Source organism: Ambystoma mexicanum, chromosome 7q (genome assembly GCF_040938575.1).
Source record: "Ambystoma mexicanum isolate Mex_15411 chromosome 7q, UKY_AmexF1_1, whole genome shotgun sequence".
Taxonomy (NCBI): domain Eukaryota; kingdom Metazoa; phylum Chordata; class Amphibia; order Caudata; family Ambystomatidae; genus Ambystoma; species Ambystoma mexicanum.
Window position 1 is genome coordinate 943,063,148 of NC_090941.1, and position 26,252 is coordinate 943,089,399.

The 26,252-nt window shown below is 47.1% G+C and overlaps 1 protein-coding gene across 1 annotated transcript in view; it reads left to right on the forward strand.

The window, feature by feature from the left end:
- GAB2 (GRB2 associated binding protein 2) overlaps window positions 1-26,252 on the forward strand; it is a 700,601-nt gene that overhangs the window by 647,571 nt on the left and 26,778 nt on the right. Inside the window, exons 4-6 of the mRNA XM_069639931.1 lie at window positions 5,397-5,980; window positions 15,429-15,523; window positions 19,048-19,336. Of these exons, the coding sequence (XP_069496032.1) occupies window positions 5,397-5,980; window positions 15,429-15,523; window positions 19,048-19,336 (968 nt within the window). The remainder of the gene's footprint in view (window positions 1-5,396; window positions 5,981-15,428; window positions 15,524-19,047; window positions 19,337-26,252) is intronic.

Here is a 26,252-nt window from a genome sequence, read left to right on the forward strand (position 1 = left end):
TTGGCAATACTTCTTTTTTGGCACGTGAAGGCTGGCCGGATTTGTTTTTAAAGGAATGGTTCGCCCAAAATTTTTTATTTCAAAAATAGATAGGCAATATGAAAAAAACGATTGCCATTTTTTTTTTCGAAGTCCCTATGTAAAATTTTGAGCAATTCAAGCTCAAAAATGTGCAAAAGCAAGCACATGCTTGCTTTTGAGCTTCGGAGGAGCCTGAGAAACCTAGAAAGAAAAACCGCAGTGTTTTCAAACACAATAACCTTGTATTTATGTTTGCGGTCGCTTCAAAAGCGACCGCAAACATAAATACAACGTTTTTAAAACTGCTGTTTTATTTCTAAGTTTTCCGGGCTCCTCCAGCCCGGAAAAGTGGTAGCTTTTGTTTACTACAGCTGGCTGGCTTTTCCTTCATTAGTGCTGTACGCGGAGGACGGGGACCGGAGACTACAGGCAGAAAAGCTGCAGCTGCATCGCCGTAAGTGCTATTTATTTTTATTTTTTAAATAAGCACTAGCTGCTGGAGGAGCCCGGAAAACTTCACAAAATGGATGCCCCCATGTGCCATCTTTGAGCTTGAATTGCTCAAAATTTTAAATAGGGACTTCGGAAAAGAAAAATGGCAATCGTTTTTTTTTTTAATATTGCCCATCTATTTTTGAAATAAAATTTTTTGGGCGAACCATTCCATTAAGGCATACAAAATCTGGCAGTATCTGTTTCAGGGCACATTCATTTTAGCACTGCATATCGCTGGCCACATAGAGTATAGTAATACCCACTCCATTGGGGTAATAGCAGATACACACTATCACTTCTCGAAAGCTTTCATCTTTAAATCCTATACCTTTTGGCAAGCTTTGCTGCCTTGAAACGGCCAGTAACAGAAAGAGGATACTAGGTAGTCGGTCAGGGTGCTTCCGGACGTCCTAATTCTTTGGACAAAATGGCGTCATGTCGCAGCAGTCAAAAATGTACCAACAAAGCCCCATCACTGCAATTATATTTAATACTAGCAGAGGTACCTGTTCTCCGAACGGTTCTGTAGATGGACATGATAACACTGATCCTGTAGGTTGATGTTCCGATTCTCTTATCGCTTGATGTAAAGTAAATTGCACTGAGAATGCTGGCTGACATCCCCCGGAGCAGATGTTGGGGGGGGGGGGGCAAGAGTCGCAGTGCTGCTGCATACTGGGGCCTTCTTTGCTCTCTCCCTACATGTCGCCTCACCATGGCCTGGTGCAGTTGGTTGCACTACATTTTGGTGCAAATATCTTGGAAGCCATGCATCCTAGGGCCTGGACCTCGAGTTTTGCTCCTCGTGCCGGGACTGGTCCGTCTAGGACCACATTGATGTTTCAGCGATTTCAGGCAACCATCTCATCTGTGAAGGTGCTGAAATCCGGGGAAAGGGCTGGGGTGTCCAAATGTCATGGAGCCAGTAATGTCCGCTGTGTCCTAACGGGTAACTATGCACAATTTGGTGCAGATTGGTGAAAGAGTGTGGAATTGTATAAGGAACAACGCTGCGCCAATCCACAAGCACATTTTGACTTGTGCTGAAATCCTGGGGAAAGGGTGGGGTGTCCAAATGTCATGCAGCCAGTAATGACTGAGGGTCCTAATAGGCAACTATGCACAATTTGGGGCAGATTGGTGAAACACTGTGGAATTGTGTAAGGAAAAAATGCTTTGCTGAAAATCCCACCAGAAACAAACACATTTTCACTTTTACATATATAGTCAGATATATTTTTTTATTTTGCGTCACCATCTCTATGCGGGATAAAAAATAATTTTGCAGAATCACCCATAAGTGCTCACATATAGAAAACAAGCAAACAAAAATATGCAAGTTACAATGCGTGTGTTTTGGTATCAAAAATGCCACAATAAATCTTGTTAGTCTGTTAAAAAAAACTACATCACTTTGATACAAACTTCATAAATACCGAAATGTAATTTGCCCGCACCTGAAACGTTGCCTAATAAGTAGATGTCTGGCACCATTAAGGTTCACCAAACTTTGCATAATCCCAATCAAATATTCCAACCAAGCATTGAGCTTCCTGCACTGTTAACTCCGCAGGCATCGCCATAGTGGCCCAAACCAACAAAGCTGCTGAATGTCCTGAATGTTATAATTGTAGATTTGTGTACAAACTCTGAAGCATTAGGATTCTAGTGGAGGAAGGCACCGGGAGACTACATCACTGTCTGAACTGGGCAATTTTCCTTATTTGAAGGTGAAGCTAATACAGGAACCTGAATATTTGATATCATTCAAGCAGACCCCCAATGAAGATATTTACTTCAACCGATTTGAGATTGATTTATATTTTCAAATGCAAATCAACGTAAGGACAGAAACATGTTGGATTCAATTTGTGCATAGAAAGCCTAAATAGCTGTTCATTTACACAGTGAGCATAATGTTTTTTTAGTTTTCAAAGGAGAATTGCCTTGCATTTCAGTGCCGCCCCATCCCTGTGGGCGGGATCAGACTGATATATATACATAGATATTTTTCCTCTGGTAAGACTCAGTGGGCTAAAACAAAATTGTAGACTCTACTGGGTGGGCACCTTCTCACAAGATAGACAGATTATGTCATGGTCAACCACTAAGGAGGGGCTCTGTCAAGTTTACCTAATTTCAAAAGATTTGAAGGTTTCATCCTAAATTATGAAGGATAATCCAGACCTCGACTGCTTGCTCTCAGAGCTAGAGGGACAAAGCCTCAACTCACTGGCACCCAAACAAGCAGAAACACGTGTTTGAGTTTTCTGGTGCTATTCATGTTCAGAGGAGAATCACCTACCATTTTGGTGCTGGACCGTCCTTGTGGGCAGCACCAGCCCAATATACAAACGGATATTTCTACTCTGGTAAGGCACAGTGGGTTAAAGTGTGATTGTAGACCCTCCTGAGTGGGCCCCTTCCAACAGATCAGGCCATGCATGCCTTGTTTGTCCTCAGTAGAGCGTGTCTCACATTTCTGCCTGAATAGAAGGTGCTGCAGAATTACATATAGTGATATTTATGAAGTTTGTACCAAACAGATGTAATGCTTGAACATATTTCTGTACGAATTAAGTAAGATTGCGTTGATAGTGCAGTCATTGGTGTAGTAACTGAACTAAAAATAATTGGCACCTGTAGCATGGAGCAAAATTGTGAAATGTGCTATAAAATACACTATTCTGCTACCATTTCCCTAACATGACTTTGAATCAGAACATTGGCTCCCATTGAAAGGCTTGTTTAAGGCTTACAGAGGCCGTGCACATGTTTCTGGCCTATTGTGCCTTAAATTGCACAATTTGTCACTGTTTTTCACAAATATCTTTTTGGAAAAGGACCCTCAAAAACCAGTTTGCAACTATCAAGTTTTGACCAATGTTACTGGCGCAATGCATTTCCTAATTTTTTATGTACCGCTACATTTTCAGAACATCCAAATCATCATAAGGTAATACCTTTTGGTTTGGGGAAGTGGTTATTGTTGGGAAGTGACCCATGTCACTGAGTGCAGCAGCAAACCATACTTTATGGCTCATGAAAATGTTTGCGAGTATCCCTGTTTTAATCAATAAATATGTGTATAGCTCTACTATAAAATCTTAGATAAAATGTCAAGCCCTTCTTTAGAATTGTCTCAAACTAACCAACAGGGCAGTTTGCACATTGAATCTGAAAGTGAGAACCAGCTAGCTTTTATGTATGGACTGATAAGACCCTGTTATTCCACCGTTAAAACATATTTGCTCCCACAGCTACAAGTTTCAAGGAATTGCTCCTCCCTAACACCTAAGCACACAAACCCTCCACGCCCCACCCTGCCTGAACCTCAGTGATCTGCTCCTCTGTTTCCTCCGCTGGTTGCTTGTAGATCCCTTTTTCTCTGCTTCCCTCTCTGTGCTCTTCCCCCTATGATTGTAAAGTTGCCTGTTGCTTCCCAAAGCTAGGTCCACACTAAATAAATAACATAATAATGATAATAATTTTGAAAATGCTAGTTATCGCTGCAGGCTTTAAAAAGAACGGTAATGTTAATTGCAAACAGGGGCAGAGCCAGACTCTGAATTGTGGAGGTGGAGGGAACTGGTTGGCAGTTTCATAAGCTGTCATATAAACACAGGTGAGTACCGGCTACCCCGCCCTTACACACAATATGGTACAGGTATCAACCAACAGCCAGACGGAGTATTAATTCCTCTGTCACTTTTATCAGGAAACAGTCATCAACTATTGAAACAAAATTATTCACCATTAATATCGCACATGTTAACATATTTTAAAATAACATGATAGTTAATGTAATAACACAACCCATATAATTGGTGTTATTCTCACAAAAGCTGTCATAAGTAGAACAAGTATCAGTGTGGTTAGTAAACAGTGTGATTAAGTACACTATATTGGTCATAAGCTGTTCATCAGTGGGGCCATTAACTCACTGGGCTGTCGACCACCCACTCCCCTTCTTCTGAGCCAAGTATTCTGACAAGCTATTATCCCCTTCCTTTTCCCCAATAGATGCATAGTCTGTCCCAATTCAGAGGATTTTTACTTTATTTAAAAACTGCTAATCATTGAAGGCATGGGTCATCTAGAAGCTGAGCCTAGAAGATATGATATGATAAGTCATTTAGAACACGCCTATATGATTTGATATAATATTTTATTTGTATCGCGCTCGTACACAAGTGTTTCAGAGCGCGACTAGGCAAGGGAGGGGAACAAGGGAGAACACAGCACAACATAAAAACGATCTTACTAGGCCCAGTGACATTGAGAAGGCGCAAGTGCATGGGGAAGGGAAAAGGGGAAAAGTGCATGGAAGGGGGAGAGTGGAAAGTGCAGAAGCCGAGGAGCGCAGATAAATAAAATAGAAAATTGAGGCAAACTGTGGTAGTGCAATACACAAGTATACACAAGTGTTTCTAGGCGCGACAAGACAAGGAATAGGAAGACAACAGGGAACAAAACAAACTGTCTTACTAAGCCATGTGTCCTTCAGGTCGTGCAAGTGCAAGTTAAGCCTTTGACTTCATCTCAGGGGCTATGTTAATATTGCTTGGGCTGATTTTTGTTCTTTGCCATGGTATATTTGCTGCTGCAGCATTAATGATTATTTATTTAAAGAAATAATCTGCCCTCCCAGTTTGACAGGCTCTTTCTGCAGTACCCCTTTCGCATCAGCATCCCTCGGCTGAGTGCCACGGCCGAATGCTGCTTTCTTCCTGTAACCTCCTCAATTTGAGAGGGTTTAAGCCCTCCCAATCCAGGGGATGACTCTGCCACCCACTGGAGAAAGGAGGGAGTTCATTTCACCGAGTTTGTTTGTTATGCAGGACTGACATATAAACCTTCTTTTCTTCTCTTTCTTCCAGGAGTGCTAGTTTTTCGCAAGCCACAAGGACCTCCTTCTTCATGAGAAGCGACACTGCTGTTCAGAAACTTTCGCAGGGTTATGGACATTGTGTAAATGGTGTGGGTGGGCACGTCCACGGCTTCTACAGTTTGCCCAAGCCAAACAGGCATAATTCGGATCTCAGGGACAGTGCCTATGACCTGCCCAGAAGCTTTGGCTCTGACCCAGCTAACAAATCCAGCCTCAGCGGACTAGAATCCGATAACGAAGACGCGCTCAACAATTATAAAACTCCCAACAATGCCCTCTGGAAGGAGCTCAGTGAACTGTCAGGAGACTCCTACGACCTTCCGTCGACCCCCCTGGCTGTTTACCAGATTCCAAGAACGTTTACGCTGGACAGGAATCACAACGCACTGGATGTCGCTACCAGTGACTCTCCCACTGCCCCGCCACCACGGCCGCCTAAACCTGGGCAGGCAGAGCCAAGGTGGGGGAGCCCACAGCAACAATCGCGCAATGGAGAAAGCGTAGACATGGTGTCTGCAACCATTCCACGCAGAAACACTCTGCCAGCAATTGAGAATAGCCGACTACATCGAGGTAAGCCTAACAAAAATGTGTCTAAATTGTGGCTCTACTCTAAAGTCACAATTGCTTGTCAAATATTTGTATTTATTTGAAGATCAAGGATGTCAATTTCGTGCAGGAATGTTTACAATAACACATTTGCAGATAGCAAAGGGCTTTCCAGGGTGCCTGTACAATAGCACAAAGAAGGGAACAAGTGGCGATCCAGTTTGTGAGAGTTTGAAAAAAAGAGTGGGACGTAGGCCAGGGCAAAAAGAAAATAATATACATACAATAAACGGTTGACTTACAAAGGTAACATTAACCTTGGGGGGAGTAGTGCTACAAACTTAAGATGCGTACTTAAATGTGCAAAATTACATTGATAAGTCTTACTGCAGGGAGTAGTAGTGTTAGATGGCGAGGATGGGGCAGAGGGCAAGGGGATCTCCCTCTTTAGCACGTAAGTGAAGTTCAAGCCAATCTCTGAAGAGATCTACAGTTGGCCTGGCGATGATTGTGATGGGCAGTGCGTTCCAGGGGGGCGAGTAGGCAGAGAGCGTGAAAGCAAGAGGAAGCACAAAGGGGGCATGGGACAGAGAAGTTAAGTGCATAGGAGGAGCAGAGGGAACGAGGTGATTTGAGAGATGCAATCAGACAGGTACCCTCTGCACTTACCTTATTTCGGCTAAGGCGACCCTCGCCGCCGCAGCTGTACCTCCCCCTCAGCTTCCCACGGCTGCCATGGAAAAGGAAGAGGGGCTGTGTACGGAGCCCCGGCTTCCCTTTCCATGGCGGCCGTGTTGGTAAAGCATTTTGTTTCCTACAACGGGACGCGCGCTTTGGTAACCCAGGGTGCTAATGACATCATGTACCTGTTCCACGGGCAACACCGGGGGAGAATGACCCTGGGCCCACGTTAATGGCCCTCGCTTCACTCGGGCCCTTAACTGTAGCCGTGGGCCGTTACCCCCCCGATGTTGTCCGTGGAACAGGTACATAACGCCACATTATGTGTCATGACCAAACAGAATGATAGGACCTGTATTGATCCATGTCGTCTTGTTTCCAAGGCGAGCGCATTACCGCTGAGCTATCCTCCCGGGATTCCCTGGGGGATAGTTTGTAACTGGGCTTCCACACCAGTTGTCGTATGCAGAAAGAATCTGTGTGCCAACATTCTGCTCAACACCACTTCCTCCCAATCCTCACCATTGACCCAAACCCATCTAATGCAGTCCTTAATCACTTTGTTAAAACGCTATGTTACACCATTGGCTTGGGGAAGATAGAGAGCAGTACACTTAGGCTCTTTGCCATGTTCCACCAGATACCCACACATCTGTCTCGATTTAAATTTAACACCGTTTTCAATCCACGCCACCCGTGGATATCCCTCACGCCTGAACACCTGCTCTATAAACTCAATCACATATTTCGTCATTATGGAACGTGCTACCTTCACTTCCACCCACTTAGACAGAACATCCACCACAAAACAATGCAGTACTTGTCGACACTGCTACCCTGAATGGGCTCAACAATATCCATCCCTCCTGTTTCCCAGGGCATTTGTGGCCACAAACCAAAGCCATAGGTTTCTTTCTCGGCACCAAACTCTTCTCATTCATAATGCACGAACCACAAGTTCCTCACCACTCTCTCCACCTCAAGGACGCAACCGGGCCACCAAAACTCAGCTCCCACAACCTGTTTGGTGACCTTGATGTCTCTCATGCAATATTTCAACCACTCTCTTCCTCACTCCATATGGGGGTATTACTGTGCCCCCCCCCCCTCATGCATCCTCCTGCCGCATGCAATTCATCTAAAACAGAACACAGACCTTCTAAATTGGTACCAGTCACCATTTCTTTTTTCAATACCAGTCTCCAGCACCGCTTTACCCTTCCTGATAATCCCATCCTCTTCCATACCAGTTTCCCTCTTTTGTCACTATCTTCTGTTCAACATACAATACACAATCCTCTTCGCCTTCATCCATACCCAATGCGGGACAAACAATCCGCTGGAATGTCCCTTTTTTCAGGCACTTATGCTACTTGCAATTGGTACTCTTACCCATCTCCTTATTCTCCATGAAACACCACCCAGTCCCTTCTTCTGTAAGGTCTCCATGAAAGGTTTGTGATCAGAACGTATACTGAATATGTTTCCCCATAAAAATGGCCTGAACGTTTTTATCGACCATTTGATAGCCAGCAATTCTTTCTCAATTGTGGAGTAGTTTACTTCAGCTCCCTTAAGTATGCGCAAAGCAAACGCAATGACACATTCCTGATCTCCCTGCACTCGAGTGAACACCACACCGCATTCTGCGTTGCTGGCATCCGTGGAGAGTATGGGCTTCCGGCTTAACTTGAAATCCGTGAGAGAAGGAGAAGATGCCAAGGCGGCTTTGATGGACTTAAATTCTTCAGCACACTCTGCATTCCATTCATGGGGGGCAGGGTTTTTTTAACAGTAGCCTCGTGTTCACAGTCTTAGCAGCAAAGGTGGGAATGAACCTCAAATAGGGTTCGGCCACACCAAGCAAAGGAGCGCAGGCGCTGCTTATTTTTCAGTTCCGTGTCCTTGATGTTGTTGGCAAGTTTCTCCTTCACATTCACTCCATCATGTGACCTCGAGCTCCAAAGTACAACTGCTTTTAAAGCGCAACGAAATCGACTTGTTCAGGTTCTTAAAAACAGGTCGATGGCTTGTCCTTAGCCTTAATCTAAACTTGAGATATTTGGGCAATAGCTGCTCAACATATCCACATTTAGTGGAGGTTGATTTTTTGACTTTTGAAGAATGAGGAAAAGCACCCTGGCTCCAAATGTACTTTCTTGTTTCACAATTGGCAGCGTTAATGGGCCTGGCGCATATATTGTCTCTTTGGTGCCCTCTTGTGGCCAAAACAAAGGTAAAGCGCAGAGTAGGATGAGAAAGGGTGTTGGGAAGCAGAATAGGTGGTTGGCAATTGGCATTCATTACCTGCATCACATCTTTGTATGTCCTGCCGCTCGCCATGCTTTCTTCTGCCAGGACATCTTAGCACAGTTATAAGTAAATAGAGGAAATCTGCAGAGTCACAGTCCCTCCTAGTTCCAGTCCCTCAGCACAGTCCTAGTCTCTGTTCCTAATTCCTCATCTCTCACCCTGGTCCCTTATTCTAGTATCTCTTCCTAGTTCCACATCCTAGTCTCTGCCAGCCGTGTCCAGCATCCAATACCCTCTTCCTAGTCTCTCATCCGTGCGCTAGTCCCTCATTCTACTGCTTAATGAACAGCCTGGTGGGGCGGGCACCCCTCCCGACTCTGGTCCAGCCCTCCTTCCTCGCACTTAGATGGTGGCACTCCCCTGGCATCCCCTAGCACTTGCCCGCCTATGCCGACTTGAGCACTTGCCTGGCACCTGGGCCCTCCCCCTGCATCGTATGCCCCCCACCGTCTTCCACCCCTCATCTACCCCCCCCCCCCATGCACTTCTTGTTTCTGCACTTGCACAACCCAAATGTCACAAGGCCTAGTAGGACCGTTATTGTTGTTCATATCCCCTGTTCCCCCAAACCCCCATTTTGACCTGTGGCACCTGGAAACACTTTTTTCCTGTATAGTGCGCCTTATAAATACTCAATAAATAAATAAATATGTGTTGCTCGTCCTAGTCCCTCATCCCTCTTCTTAGTACCTCATCTTAGTCCTAGTCTCGCTTTCTCGTCCTTTCTCTTAGTCCGTCTCTTGTCAGTCGTCATAGTCTCCCATCCTAGGCCGCAGCCTCTTTTCCTAGTCCCTCGTCCTAGTCCCTCATCCTAGTCCCTCATCCCTCTTCTTAGTACCTCATCTTAGTCCTAGTCTCGCTTTCTCGTCCTTTCTCTTAGTCCGTCTCTCGTCAGTCGTCATAGTCTCCCATCCTATGCCGCAGCCTCTTTTCCTAGTCCCTCGTCCTAGTCCCTCGTCCTAGCCCCTCATCCCTCTTCTTAGTACCTCATCTTAGTCCTAGTCTCGCTTTCTCGTCCTTTCTCTTAGTCCGTCTCTCGTCAGTCGTCATAGTCTCCCATCCTAGGCCGCAGCCTCTTTTCCTAGTCCCTCGTCCTAGCCCCTCATCCCTCTTCTTAGTACCTCATCTTAGTCCTAGTCTCGCTTTCTCGTCCTTTCTCTTAGTCCGTCTCTCGTCAGTCGTCATAGTCTCCCATCCTAGGCCGCAGCCTCTTTTCCTAGTCCCTCGTCCCTCACCCTAGTTTTTAGCTTTACATTTTTGATATGCACTATTTTCATTGTGCTGGTTATTGTCTTCGGTTAGACTCTTGTCCTGTGATGTACAGTTTCTTTAGCTCTGATCTCCCCTCGAGTACCCTTCTACCTGGCTCACTGGCGAGTGCCTCTTTGTATGCCAGCACTCATGCCCGCCTTTCATGTATCAATCCAGGCTGCGTGAAAGCTACGGCCGTTTTTTGACTGCAGCATTTGTATTCAGCCTGCAAACTCTGGTGTAAATTCTGGCAGGACCAACTGAACCCGCCATGCGGCTGAAGTCAGTAAATTGCGTGGCGTTGGTTTCTTTAACAACACTTAACACTGCAGCACTTTGTCCCGCACTGTGAGTATGGCAGTGACTGTGAAAATATAATGTACTGCAATAGCTCCTATTTTTAATATACTATGTAAATGAGAGTTGGAATCACAGGGGTCATTTCCTGCATTGGGAACATGGAGGGAACATGGAAAGCACTCCGTAGGTCAATATTAAAATGATTTGCCCTATACAGTGCTTTCTATGTATTGTGTGTAATGAATGTCCCGATTCATAATATGGTGCACCACATGTTCTTACTTTTACCTGCATAAGGAGGCTCTTAGAGGTGGGAGAATATGGCATGAAGCGCTATATAAAAAATGATATTATTGCTCCTTGTTGATCCGCTACGTCTTTGTTTGTTAACCTCAAATGCTACCATTTTAGGAGTTTTAAAGGCTCTGTTCATTTGTTGGAGTTTAGTTATGAGTTACGTTGAGTCTGCATTTCACAGCAGAAAATCCAAAAGCGCGTTACCAGGTGATGCCATTGTTTCTGTATTTGATACAGGTGTAGTGCAAGCCGAGTTACCACAGCAACAGAGCAGCGTACACGTGAAGGGGGGGGGGGGGCAAACCTCAGTAACTGGGGAGCCACTGGGGTCCCAGTCTTAGACCTGCAGTCTAGGACACTTCCAGGCTGTTTTGGTGGGTGCTGGGGCTCCTGCTGGTTTAAACCCTGTGGCAGTGCCAGGATAGCCTTCGGAAGAGGTCCACTGCCCGCTGTCACGGATATACGGTCGGGGATACTCCAGAGCAAGGCGTTCTCAAACTTTTTTATGCTGAGCGGCCCTTGAGTAAAAATATTGTTGGCGGGGGTCCCAACCAAATGTTATAATTATGAACTGCTATTTTTTTTTTTAATTCCTTAATCAGCATTTGGAAATTTTGGGTGGCATCTCATTGAAGACGGCACCTGGTAGGAGATCTGGGCTAGAAACGACGCCTCTTCAAAATGCGTTACCAACAGAGAATGCGTGTACAAACTGAGTCATGGATGGTACTTACCCCCTCTTAGGTTGCATAAGATGTACCCCGACCTGGACCCAAGCCGTTGGCGTGGGTGTGGTCTTCGGGGAAGTTATTTTCATACGCGGTGGTCCTGCTCCGTGAGCCACATGTTTTGGGTTTCTATTCTAACTTGTACTAAAGAAATGACTGGTACAGACCCGCCAGTCAAACTCTCAGTGGTTCTACTGGGGATCTCGGTTTGGGACGTTTACCCCAGGTCAGGAGACCAGGCACAGCTGCTGAACCAACGTTTGCCAGCTGCCAGAATCATCATTGCACGGGTTGGCAGCGGCTAGGGGGACCGATACTGGCTTTATGGTAGGTAAAGCTGTGGCATATTCTGGTTGCCGAGAAAATCACTGCTTGCATGAATAATCCATTCTCAAAATACTTCAATGTTTGCTCTCCATTTATAGAATATTATCAGAACTTCCTGTTGCTTACTGGAAAAAACGAATGTTAGACCTGACATTTTAATTGCCTTTACTCTCAATAAATGGCTAGGACAAAAAACTCTACTAAAGATGGCAAGGGTGGCAGTTGTGATGCCAAATATCCGCCAGCAGGCCCCTTCCATTTATCATGGAAGGACCAGGAGCAGTGCAACTCCGCCAAGAAAAGGGCAACCCACTGCTGACTGCTATGCACTATAACACTGCTCCTGTTTCGACCATAATCCCGTGGTAGAGGTGCCAGCCAATCAGGTGCCCAAGAATATAGACTGAATCCAGATATCGAAACTAGCAAATGGAGAATTCTCCCGCCGCGGAGAGTCGGCGCCGCAATACCGACATAAGTACCCTGCCTCCCAGAAGGGGAGCCAAGGAGCTGCCCGCTGCAGCAATGAACAGTGCTACTCCCACCTGGGCAGTAAGAGGCTTTGGCGCGTGGGAGCGTGAAAGGGGACGGCAGATCACATCTCCTGCCTACGGGAGAGAGAGCCGCACTGAGCATGAAGAAGAATAAAGATTGTGTGATAAGGGGATCGCTCACCTGGGAGACAGGCAGCATCAGAAGCTGTATGCACCTGGGCAGGAGCGGCCCAGTCCGCTACATCTGGTTCGGAGACTCCTGCATGAGGGAGAGCAAGCGGACCATGCCGCCACATTGGTCTCACCTCCTGCCTGGGGGAGAAGTGTGGCCCATGCGGTCACAGTAAGTTCGAGTGCTCCTGCCTGGAGGGGGCGGGGGTGCAAGAAGAGGAGTGGCCGTGCCGCCACATTGTGTGGGTAATCTCCTGACTGGGGGAGGAGGACAGAGAGACGGTCTGCTCCCTCAGCATGCTGCCAAGGCACTCCTGCCTGGGGGAGAGCAGGCTGTCTATGCTGCCACAGTAACTTTCAGTGGCTCCTGCCTGGGGAAGAGCAGGCGGCCAATACTGCTACAATAACTTTCAGTGCTCCTGCCTCGGGGAGAGCAGGCTGTCCATGCTGCCACAGTAACTTTCAGTGGCTCCTGCCTGGGGAAGAGCAGGCGGCCAATACTGCTACAATAACTTTCAGTGCTCCTGCCTCGGGGAGAGCAGGCTGTCCATGCTGCCACAGTAACTTTGAGTACTCCTGACTGGGGGAGAGCAGGAGCGGCACACTGCCACTCAAGTGGACAACAGCGGGCGGCAAGGACTGCTGCCACTGTTCTGCAATGAAAAGGCCCCTGCCAGGGGCAGAAGACAGAGGAGCACCCTGCCCCTCTTGACACTCGATACAGGCACTCATGCCTGGGGGAGAGGTGCACTGCCAAAAATAAGCTCCTGCTTGGGGGAGACGAGCGGACCATGCTACTACAATTGACAAACACTCCTGCCTGGGGGGAGAACAATGGCGCGGCAAGAACTGATGCCACAGTGGCTTTCACAGGAAGCCACCAGCATGACTACCTATCCTTGCGGCCAAAGTGCCAGGAGCAGGTCATGCACTGGGGTACGTTTCCAACACTCAACGGGAGAAGAGCGGTGCAACAAGAACTGCAGTGGCTGTACCCCCGAGCCCACGACAGTGACCACCCATCTGGGGGAGCACACAGTTGGTGCAACTTGAACCACAGCCACAAAGAACTCCGGCCTGGAAGGGAGGCAACAAAGCAAGCAACCGCCTAGGCCCAGCCGTGGCTCTGCCAGAGAAAGTGTTCGTGCGGCCAAGCAAGAGGCGAGCCAGGAAAGGCGGCGAGGCCCAAGTGCGCTGCCATCAACTCCTGCCTGGGGAGCCCTGCCACGGCACGGTCATTGCCGCGCCACATCAAAGTGAGCGTGTCCGCTAAGGAGAGAGAGAAGACATGGGGGGCCCTGACCGCTGCCTATGACAGCTCCTGCTGCAGAGAACCTCAATGCGGTGGGGCTGCCACCAATACGGTTGCGAGAAAGAACTCCCGCCTGGGAGAACCCGGGTGCAGCCCTGCCCGCTGCTTTCAGCTGGTCACCACATGGTGGGGGACTCAAAGGAGAGTGACTTCCTCTTGCCCCTATCCTTAGGGAAGGACCACCCAGGCTCCACTGGAATAACCATCCTACAGCATCTGGAGCGGCAGCCTGCACGCTCAGCCCAGACGTGGCAGAGACTTGCTGGCAAGACGACAGCCAATCTGGCCCCCGGTATCCCCAGGCACGGCTTTGCCAGCTAGTGGATCGCATTCCATCCTGGGTGAGCAGACACAGAGGGACTGCCCTTTGACCATCTGTCTGTGTCCCCTGTGCAGCTTTTCCAGCATGTGGGGCGATCCCCACTTTCTTGTGGACTAATAAAGTTTACAGTGGTAGTGCTGCAAAGGTTTGCTACCCACCAATGTACATATGTATGTAAATTAGTAGCATGTCAGCGAGGCGTGTTTAAGATGCAGTGCTATGTTTAAAGTAGGACCCGTGTTACAACAGGTCAGAGGCGTTGCTAGGGGGTGGCTAAGGGGGCAATAGCCCCTGGTCTTTTGGTTGTAGCCCCGGATAGAATCTCAGGAGCTACAACCAAAAGGCTAGCTAGCCCCCAGTCCCGACAGTTCCGATATCAGCGTAGCCCCGGGTCTTTTCCAGACCTAGCAACACCCCTGCAACAGGTCATCAGGGGTGGCCCGGAACTGCACATAGACAAGTGTCTACTATCATCACTCGCACGAGGGTAAACTGCACCGCCCGACCTCTGGTAGTATACCCTCACTGATAACACGCGTAGTAGCGTGTAAAGATGATCCATGAGGTCAGTATGAGTTTTGAGCGTGCAGTGTGACGCATGACATTTTATATTGTTGTGTGAATACCCTTGGCATGGGATGTTGTGATGTAGGCTACAAGCAACAGGGCTCGTGCCTAGTCACATGTTATGGGTCACATGTGACCCACACCAATAAAGGTGCAGAGCAGGCTTCTGCTCGGCAGTTGGAATCCTAGGCTGAGTCTGTCCAGTCATTGCCGCGCTGCGCGGCAAACAACCCATGGTCCCACGGGGCCAGCCCCGCACGACAGGGCATCCTCACAACGTGGGGGCTCCCCTAACAGCTCCTCCCCTCCACTAAGCACTTACCTGAACTCTGCTGCCATCCTTCCTTGCTTACCGGCCTCCATGGGAATTGTAAAGGGACTCAACTTGAGTCGCTTTACTAGTTCCTTCATCACACATCCTGGTTTGTATTTTTTTTAAAGGGAAGTTGTTGAGGTCAATACAGGAGAAGCTGAAAAAGCTATTAGCACACCGGATTTTTTCCCGAGATGCTAATAGCATTAATGTCCGCTCTGGGTGGCTTTGCCCTTTACTAGCCAGTAATGGCTGTCAGCCCATTAGGGTCCAGCCAAGCCGCCGTGCAACATCATCCATGCTACAATGTTTTGGTGTGCTCGTTAACAATGTGTGCAGAACTATACACGTCCAGTTCGCATGTCCTAACCCTCTACCCATTGATGACCGTTTCAGCTTCTTCCTGTGAAAACTACGCATGCCCACAGTACGGCGGAAGCAGCGCTGGTCAGTCAGTGGAATCCGTCAATGATGGCTTCAACTCCTACTTGGTAAGGAACTAAGAGAACGCTCCAAACTATTCTGTTTTTATAAGAGCAATTGCTTTGGATACTGGCTTTAACAAGCCTTAGTTTTACTGTGTTTGGTTAATCAGTGCTTCTTGAAATTTTATTAAAACTTTATACTTCATCCATTACCAACGTGGTGGCTTTACGGCGCTGAGGCTTGTCCAGCTAGTGGAGTTTGTGCCCTGCTTGGCGTAAACCAGACCATAGTCTATTGGGAAAAGGTAAAGGAGAAAGTAGTGAGAAGCTCGCAGAAGGAGAGAAACGAACAGACAAACCTCTGGAAAGGGATAATGCTCTGATTAGTTACAGGTAATCTTCATTACTCCTCATCCCACTCTTCCTCATCGCAGTAGTGACAGATGGGACAGTTCAGGTGCTTTATACCCCGATCTATGAGGGGGGCTAAAAGAGAAAAAAAATGTGGGTAAGGGTTCTGCGGAAGGCGCAGCAACTTCATAGAGTAGGTACTGTGGCGAGGAAGAGGGACGTGGAGGTAATGGGTTTGAGAGGGAGGGTGTATGGTTATGGTAGTGGTGGTGCATGTGTAAACATTGGTAGTGGATCAAACTTATATTGATCAGGGAAAAAGAGAATAAAACACACATGTAATTTCAAGACATTTTGAATTTTGCAAAGTTAAAAAAAAGGGGGCCTCACCAAATGCTCAGGACAAAGCTTTTCCATGTTTGAAGGTTGCACATTAAGGTATTGGGGAAGGCTGCCAGGCACTTTCCTGCCCACTGCCATTTTAATTAACTGGTTAATTAGAAAATTACTATGTTTATCGTCCCCATTAACACTGCCCAAGCTTTGAACCTCTGTAAATAATAGCTTTAAAAAGACGCACAAGATTAGTACCAACTTATTTGGAAATTATTTGTCGAACCTCATATCTTATGGACCTCAACAGCTGGTCTGATTTGTATTTATTGAATTCATATAGCACTTTAGTTTAGTTTAGCTTATTATTTGATAATGTGCTCCAAAACCCAGGGGTAGCCGGGCGCAGCAGTTACAAGAATACTTAGGCTTAAGGTTGCGTACATACAAAAGGATAGATACAGAATAAGCATTATGTGAGTTATTAACATATATACAATACAAATATACAAATATACAAGAAATACAGGAATGCAAGTCCCTCTCATAGGTCTGGTATCAGGGGAGTCAAAGGTGGTTGTGCGCAATGATAGGGCCAGGTTCAATGGGTTAGTTGTCGTTACTCCAGAGCCAACTTTTCACCTTGCTCCTGAAACTAAAGTAGGGTATATTAGCTTTCAATGCCATAGGGAGTGAATTCCAAGCACAGGCCGCTCTAACAGGGAAGCTAGCTCTGCCTGCTTTAGTTAGTCTAAATCTAGGAGTTTCAAGTAGGGAGTGGATAGAGGCTCTAGTATGGTGAGTAGAGGATTTTCTAGTCAGTCTAGCCGAAATGTAAGGGGGCGCAGTGTTGTTCAGTCCTTTATGTGTGAGAGATAGTGTTTTAAGGAGAACTCTGTTGTTGATTTTTAGCCAGTGCTTGTCTTTCCTAATATTAGATATATGTGCTCTGCGGGGTATGTCAAGGGCTGCTCTAAGAGCATTATTCTGCAATATTTGCAATTTGTTAGTAACAGTTTTATTGGCGCCCGCTTAAAGGGCATTACAGTAATCCAGTTTGGACATTACTAGGGCATTGGCTAGTGTGATGCAATTGGTTTTGGACAGGTAAGGTCTGCAGGCCCTGATTCATTTGCAGGTGCAGGCTGTGGAGGAGGCTAAGGCGTTGACTTTTTGAGAGATAAAGTGGAGTCAAGGTAAAAACCTAGTGTTTTTACCTCCATTGCCACTTTGATTATATTACCGTCTATATTGAAGGCACTATAGTTAGGGCTAAGTTTTTTAAGGTTGGAGTCGGTATCCAGTATCAGTATCTCTGTTTTATCGTCATTCAGGCAGAGGCCATTTTAACACCTAAAGCACACGTACAAAATATAAAAAATGACAGCGGTACAATCAAAGGAACAATGCAAACCAGATAAAAACTGCAGAAAGGGGGACAAAGGGCAAAGTTCAACAATTTGAGATCAGAGAAAACAAAGGTGCTTTTAGATTATATTGAAAAATAGAAAGAGTACGAGAAGAACAAATAGAAAAAGGGAGAGAGTTCCAGTGTTTAGGCGCAAGAAGGGCAAGAGACCGGAAACGAGATGAAGCACTGGGAGGTTTTGGAACCGAAAGAAGTATCTTATCCTGGGAACGAAGGACCTAGGGAGGCAAATAGCGTGAGCTACGTGAGGAAAGATAGAAAGGAGCAAGATCATATATTCACTTAAAGGAATAGTGCACTCAAATATATTATTGTCCCAACAGATGGGCAATAATGAAAAACATGCATTAAACATAATTTTAATGAAAGTTCCTATGTAAACATTTGAGCAAACGAGGCTCAAAGCGTTTACATGTGAGCATCCATTTTGCAGCCTCCTCAGCTCATGTTAAACTCTGCCCTGGCGGCACTAAACAGGCAGCAAAAGCCCCCTGCTGGGAGCTTTTGCTTACTGCAGCCAGAGCAGAGCTGTACATGAGCTTGGGAGGCTGCCTTCACTTTCATTTTACGTTTTCGGTGCTCCCCAAGCCCAGGGAAACACAGAAAACGGAAAATGAAAGGCAAAAAGCAAAGGTGCAGCAATTATAAATACAACGTTGTTGTATTTGCGATTGCCAGGGTCGGGGGAGTTCTGGAGACTCAAAGCTCAAGCCGCCGCAGTCAGAAATACAACTTTGTTGTATTTCTAAATGCTGCGGTTTTCTTTATATGTTTCTCGGGCTCCGAGAAACGTAGAAAGAAAACCGCAGCATATTTAAATACAACAACATTGTATTTAGGTTTGCTGTGGCTTCAGCTTTCAGTCTCCCAGGAGACTCAAATGCTGCAGTTTTCTTTATAAGTTAGAAAGAAAACTGCAGCATTTAATTTGCAGTGCTTTCAAAAAAGAATTACATTTAAAGCACTTACCAACAGCAGGTTGTGTTGTTAATCTCTGCTCTCTGGCAATAATGAAGCAAAAGCCACCTGCTGGTAGCTTTTGGTATTACAGCTGGCTGGCTTTTGTTTCATTAGTGCCGCAAGGGCAGAAATTAACACAAGCACAGGAGGCTCATCCATTTCACAAATTATATAGTTATAAGGTAGCAGGAGTAAATCCGGAATGCTCACGACACCCCATGATTTGCATCTCCGCCATACTCTTACCCCACTAGCAGAGCATCAGATCCCTTTAGTTTCACTCTATGTCCATTTCAAGATGGAGTGTCTCAATGTCAATTTACTTAGAATCCTGGTGACAGCAATAAGGGAGACCACGTAATTGAATTCTCACTGAATTGTCTACACACAATTATTTTACAGGGAGCCTAAATCTGTTAAGAATAATGTTGCTTAATGCATCTGTTAAGAATAGGGTTTCTGTGCATTCGTGAAGTTGCTGACACAAATGTGCCTCCCTGTCCTTTTTCATTCACAGCAAACCAAATGTTCCATCGCCTGCGCGGACAGCGCAGATTGCGAAGATAACTATGTGCCTATGAATCCGGGCTCCTCCTCATCGTTCAGCATGGAGCGGGTAAACGACAACGCCCAGAACGTTTACATCCCCATGAGCCCTGGCCCACACCACTTCGACTTCCTCGGATTCTCGTCCGCAACACTTCCGGCCCGGAAGGGAAGCACTGTCTCGCTTTGTCACCGGCCAACACGCATGAGCGAGATCCAGCCTCCACCGATAAATCGCAACCTCAAGCCAGACAGGAAAGGTAAGACGAGAGATTTTATTGGAGCAGGCACTCATGATACAGACACAGTGGTTGCCTTTGTGGTCCAATTTCTGTTGAATATTCTGCATGAATCACCTGAAACACAATCGTGCCTCCCAGTGGGGAGCCTAAATGGTCATGTTACAGGCCCAACTAGGGATCATAAATTGGCATTGTTTGGTTCCCTAAGAATTGATTATAACTAAATTCATATTTGAGTTTTCAGAAGGGATGGAGTTTGGGTTGGGAATCAGCAGTCCCCTGCGCACTGTTTTAGTTCGGAATTGGAATGTTGCCTGCCGCCTGGCACATGGTTTGTCAGATAACCAAACTCTGGAGTTCTCAGAAGTTTGTGTACTAGGGGGTGGGGGGTTGACAAGCCTTGTTAGTAATTGGCGCTGGCAGTTCGTGGATGTCCACTTCCTGTGCGGTTATCTGGGCACTAGTTGTGCGTGCGTGGTTGCGGAATGTAGACACATCAGTCAAAAGTTGTTTCTGTACATGTTTATTATGTACTCGGTAACACGTGACAAATTCTGGCAATGGTAGCCAAATGGGTGAAACAAAGAGCCAACGCGTGTTTCGACCGTAGTCTTTATCAAGGCAGACACAGGTTAGGTGATATAGATGTTGGAAGCAAAATATGGTGGTCCGAGGGCCTCCTTTTTAAAGATGCTTGCTCCAAGCTGGATAGCTTATCTTTGAGAGAGTCTCCGTAGCTCCCTTTGTCGTTCAACCAATTACTAAGAAGGATTGTCAACCCCCCCTAGTACGTAAATTCATATTTGACTAAGTCCCAAAAAAATGAAAGTAATATCCTCTGACTTCAACTGTATTCTGGTTGCTATTTAATACCCAAAGTGGAGGGCTTTCACGGGTGGCCCGTAGACTAAGCCAAGGCCAGAGCAAAGCACCTTGGGTATTATGGCTATTTGTACCCTCAGTAAAGGTGAGCACCTTCTTGCCATCGGGTTCCGGGGTATGTGTTTAGTTCTGAAATTATATTTCTCTTCCCAGCTTTGCTTAAATAATAAAGGCACTACTTTTAGATGTCAGTTTGCTGGAGGAGAAACCGCGGCAGCCATGTTTTTCAGAGGTTTATCACTTGCTAGGAAGACACTTGTGTGGTATCATTAGACACTTGCTTCGAGGTTGGAGTTCATTTTTGATGGCCCCCGGAGGTAGGCGCTGCCTACTTTTTAAGTTGTGGCCACTATATCCTGGATTGTGCAGCAGGTTCACTGTTCTTGTCCTGTGTCAGAGCTGTAGATGGGACTTTGCTGTGCTTTCTGCCCATTGTCAGAATCGTTGGCTTCATTGAGGCTTTCGAGCACTTAAGGGTCTGATCCCAAAGTGTCTGATTGGCTATCTTCTGTATCCTGGGTACTAATGGGAGAACATTCTAGCATCTGCCCATAATAGTGTCTCTGTAAACCCCATGAAAATCTATGCAAATAAAAATCTATCACAGACCATCTGTCAGTAGCTTGTGTACTACTTGATATTTTCAGGCATGAAGTGCCTGCGTCTCGTGGTTGATATTCACCAATCAAGTGGATAAGAAATATTAAAATGAGCTATTAACTACTTCAGAGGTTCTGGTGTCTTTCCAAGATAGAGGCTTTTATGTCTGTGTTGTGGGTTGATACAGCTGATGGTGTGATGCGTATGTATACAGACTTTGCTGATTTTACCTTATGTTTACCAGTACCTGTGCTCCACAGGCCTAGCTGCAGCTTGCCTGCAGGGCTCTGTAATGCAGTTGTATCTGCAACTATCTCTTCCATCCTGCACTCATTCTATTGGTTGCCCATCAAGAGGCGTATATCCTTCAAATCATTCTTAGCGATAGGCTGTCCTCTTACTCTCCCTCTCACCACCTTCACTGTGCCCATCTTCATCTGATGGTCATTCCTTCCTTCCATCATAAACACCTTGGAGGATGTGCCTTCTGCATCTTAGCACCCACATTCTGGAATTGCTAGCTTCCCTGGATTCACTCAATCTCAGACCACCTTTCCTAGAATCACGCATTCATACTTGCTTATTTCACTAGATGCTCAATGGACTCTTCCCATAATCTTTAATTTGAAAAGTTTTTTTGTTCACAATTGTGAAGTTAATATCTATTGCGACTCTGTCTTTTAAATGCCTGTGTCACGTGCCTGTGTGTCTCTCATAACTCTTAGCTTAGGGTCTGCTGATATGGAGGTGGACTAGAGTCCCTGTTCTAATGTAATACCTGGTCAAAAAAGAACTAGATTTATAATGAAGTGGTAAAAATGTAGAAGTTAAGGGGCGTGGCCAAGCAGTAAGCCAGGCAGATGTGGCTCCTGTGTCGTGGACGCAGTCTGGGTCCTCCCGATGAGCGTATCCCCTCTGTCCAGGACACCATGAGAGGTGGAATGTCCTGGGAGGCCTCTGGAGGTCTCCCAGCCTGAATAGGTTGTGGAACAGTGAAGATCGGACTCGCGGCAGGCCCGGGGATTGGCGCATTGAGCAAAGATGGCAGTCGGGCACAGGACGTCAGAGTGCTGAGGGTGTCATGCCAGACGGCTTCTGCCTGGGCTCCCTGCATTGGTGGAGTTGGGCGATCGCAGTGCTGAGCGGACGGGCATGAGCAACTGAGGAGTCCACTCTGCATCCCGCGAGGGTCAGCCGGGTTGGATCGTGTGTCTGTGGAAGTGAGAGGCAGGCCAAATTGGGGGAGGCTGTGAGGGAGACCCCAGACAGGGCCACAGTTTTGGACCAGGGAGTAAACAGACCCGGTGGGGGTGCTTTGTGTACACAGACTGACTGGGTCCCACCTCTGTCAATAACAGACAGGCTGCACTGAAAAGTGGGAACACAACTGAAGGCACCAACGTCTTTGTAGAAACCAGGAACAGATATAGTACAGGACGAGGAGTAAACTCATTGCCAGCAGGATAAATTAGACACACTGGACTAGCTAGGCACACCCACTGGCATGGAACCTGGAATGCAAGGGACACCAAGGGAGAAAGGGGACTGTTGGAGAGAGAGTTGGAGGCTAGTATGATATATGATATGGAATTTATAACGTGCCTATACACAAGTGTTTCAAGGTGTGACCAGGCAAGGGAGGAGAACAGAGGGGGGACAAAGACAATGATCATACTAGGCCTAGTGACATTGAGATTGGGCAAGTGCGGCGGAAGGGTAGGGGAAAAGTGCCAGAGATGGTGAGGGGGGGAAATGGGAGAGAGGGAGAGAAGGGGGGGGGGCAGGCACCGAGGGGCACAGAGTGAGACACACAGGGAGACAGAGACACAGACAAGGGGAGAGGCAGGGCAGAGAGAGAAATAGAACAGTTTTGGGAGAGGGTGAAAATGAAGGGTAGACTGGGGACAACAGTACCTTAGATAGGAGGCCTCTCTGCCCTCAACCCCAATGTTCAGCACACACCGCCTGCAGCCAAAAAAGAAGAGTGAGCCCCACGTCCTTTCTCCACAGGCTTATATAAGGCTGTTGCTCCACCCAGTGCAGGGCCAGCCTCTCACCCAGGCAAGTGTTTGTTTGGGCATTGCCAGGATACATGTCGCTCCACCCCGTGCAGGCCAGCATTCCTCACCCAGGCAAGTGTTGGTTTGGGCATGGCCAGGATACATGTCGCTCCACCACGTGCAGGCCAGCATTCCTCACCCAGGCAAGAGTTTGTTTTGGCATTGCCAGGATACATGTCGCTCCACCCCGTGCAGGCAGCATTCCTCACCCAGGCAAGTGTTTGTTTGGGCAAGTGTTGCCAGGGTAGTTTCCAGGGGAGATGGGATGCAGAGTGTGACGCACACTTTCAGGTATTTTGTATGATTCCCAGGGCAGGGGAGTTGGCAGTTTGAGCCCAGACAGGATGTTAATTGTAGGGTATGGGGAGATGAAATTATATAGTGCCGGGCAGTTGGGGCCACAGGGCACGATAATTGTTGGGTGTGGAATGTAGGTTCCTAGCCGGATAGCATGAGCTAGCTTGGTGACTTGCAGAGGGCAGGCCAACTGTCACTGGGTAGTGCAGGAGGGTCTCATGGAAGGGGAGTAAAGATTTAGCCCTAGGCTGCAGATTACACTAGGGCTGGTTTCTGGCTCAAGGAACCTACTGAACAGTTTTTCGACAGGGGAGTTTGTCCAGGCTTTCGGGAGGGATGTGATCCCTTTGTTACTGGCTGTAGGCTGGTTGCCTGGGAGTGAAGTCCCCAAATGAACAATGTCCAGTGTGCCAGAAACAAGAAACCGTAGGGATTATGAAGGTACAAAATATAGTCATCAGGCAATGTTGGGGAAAATGCAAGCACTTGACAGAAATAAACAGCTAGCATAAACAGTGCAGTGAATATAGAGTCATATGCAGTCCAAGGTGGAAAATACATTTGGGGAACATGAAAGTCACACATTGCCATTTCCACATGTCCCAGGGGACTGAAGCACATGGGTAATTAGCGTTGAGAGGCAACTGACACAGAGGAACCTGGGGAATGGCAGGTTCAGAGAACAAAGAGAGTCGGTGGTGAGTCCTGCTCGGAGCGTGGCCCGCTCTCTGGCATAGAGTAGCCTTGCTGGGAGAGAGGAGGCCACGTGGTGCACTGAGGAGAGATCCTGTAGAGGAGGAGAGCCCTGGGGCTGGCTGGGTGAATCGGGCAGAGGAGAGCCAGAGAGAGCTCCTTAGGACCCTATTGAGCTTTTGAGGGTCCACTTTGTGGTGGCAACAAAAGCAAAATGTTCTGGCTTCAGGAACATTGAGCAGCTACTGCATGCACAGGAACAAATGGGGAAGAAACAGCCAATCCAGGTTAGTGCACAGGTCCTCTCAGATGCATCATCACAAGAGTCTCTAGACTTCCCATCTATAAGAGTGGACCTAAGGGCCATGCTCCTTGAATTAAAGCAGGAAATCCAGGGCAGCACAGACAAAATGGCAGGCTCCATTGCAGAACGCATTGCACATATAAAGGCTGCTGAAACCCGCCTGGATGATATAGAGAACATGGTTGGTGAGCAGGCCCATGAACAAGCCCTGCTTGTTGAAAGAATGGACTGCATGGAGCAATAGATGGACATTCTAATGACGAAATAGGATGATGCCGAAAACCAATCACGTTGAAATAATGTCAGAATCCCGGGGAGGGAGCGGGTGGGGGTCCTGTGCATATTGCAGATCAGGAACTGGGGTACTTTGAGGAGAGTTTGTTTCATCACATCTTGAAGCTTCCTGCAGGGGTTGAGATCATCCTGGATTGTACCCATAGGGTGTACACTTCATTTCAAATCAAGCTCACCCCAGATGTCATAACCAAGGTGCACTTTCATCACCAGAAGGACGCTATAATGCCAGAGGCCTGAAAGCACCATAGCATCATGTACAAGGTAAATAAGCTAATGTTGTTCCAGGACCTATCACAATTGACACTGGTTAAGCAACAGCGCCTCAGTGTGGTCCCGTCATGGCTCATGGGGAGAAAGATCATATATAAGTGGGGCTTCCCGTGCCAGCTGCTTTTTGAGGTTGGAGGGAAGTAGTACAATATCTCCAAAGAAGAAGAGGCGGCCTCCTTGTAGGAGACGGGGATTCGACAGCCAGAACAGGGTAGCCGAGATGGCCAAGGTGTGCCAGAGGAATCCTCCAGAAAGCATGGCAAACTAAGGAGTCCAGCATACAGAGGCAGGCTCCATCAAACCGGGGAACGTTCACGCACCCGGAGCCACCCCAGGGAGACCAGATGGCTACAGAGGTCCCACAGATTGGAGGTAATGAGGACCTGAAGATTCTACAGCTGCCACGGGGCAGGGTGAACATATGGGAAGTATATAAGAAGTGAGACTGGGCAGAATAGCAGATGTAAAGTTAGGAGATTAGTACAGCGTTAAAGGTTGATTGGGGCTGCAGGGGGACGGGAGGGCATAGGAAAGGGGGGTGGGGTTGGCTTGATTGTATAGATCTGATAATGTCAATTGAGATGCAACGTTTGGAGTTGAAACGTTGGGGAAGTTCAGTTGCAATAGTTTGTTAGTATTTCTTACATCACTGTGTGTTATTGACTGAGACAGGGGATATACATTTGGCTAAACATCACCCCAGTTCTTATCGGGACCGTGCTTGGTCCACTTCTGGGCAAATAGAGAATATCCCAATCTCATGGCAGATCTGAGTGGGGGCTCAAGGAATGTCTGGGGCCTTAAAAATCAGACTTAAAAGAAACATGGTGGTTTCACCCTCAGGGGAGAGAGACTACATGTTGTTCTCAGCAGTCCATAAAAGTTACTGCTCCTGATCACCTCTTTGCTAATCCCCAGATCCCAAGCAGTTGATACAGAGATGATGGTGATCGCAGATCATGCACTAATTACACATACTATGGTAGACCTAGCACCTCCCCCCGTGAACGAGCACGTTGGCAAATTAATGGGACAACATTGAGCGATCAGGTGACTTGGCAGCATGTAGACAATTATTTTCAGGAATATGATCAAGGAATGCTATATCCTGGCCTAATATGGGATGCAGGAAAAGCAATAATTAGAGGGGAGTTGATTTGGAGGACCGCTGCAAGAGCCAAAGACCTGGTACATGGAGCAGGAAGCCGAGGTCAGGGAGAAGGAACACAAAGCAAAAAATCATTAAATAGTGCAATCAAAACAGGATGTGCTGCATGCAGGTCCATTTGCTCAGGCAGTCCTAAACACTGGGCAATTTTACTACTTAAAAGGGGACATAGCAAACAGAATTCTGGTGGCCAAACAGAAACAATCCAAAATACACAAGTGCATCCGAGCGCTCAGAGACTCCACTGGTGAAATTAGACATGGGGAAGATGTGAAGACCTGAATCACAGAGACCTTTATAAGGAACTACGGAAAGGGGATGGGGAGAATCGGGCGGATTTGGGTGACTTCCTTAACCCAGCAC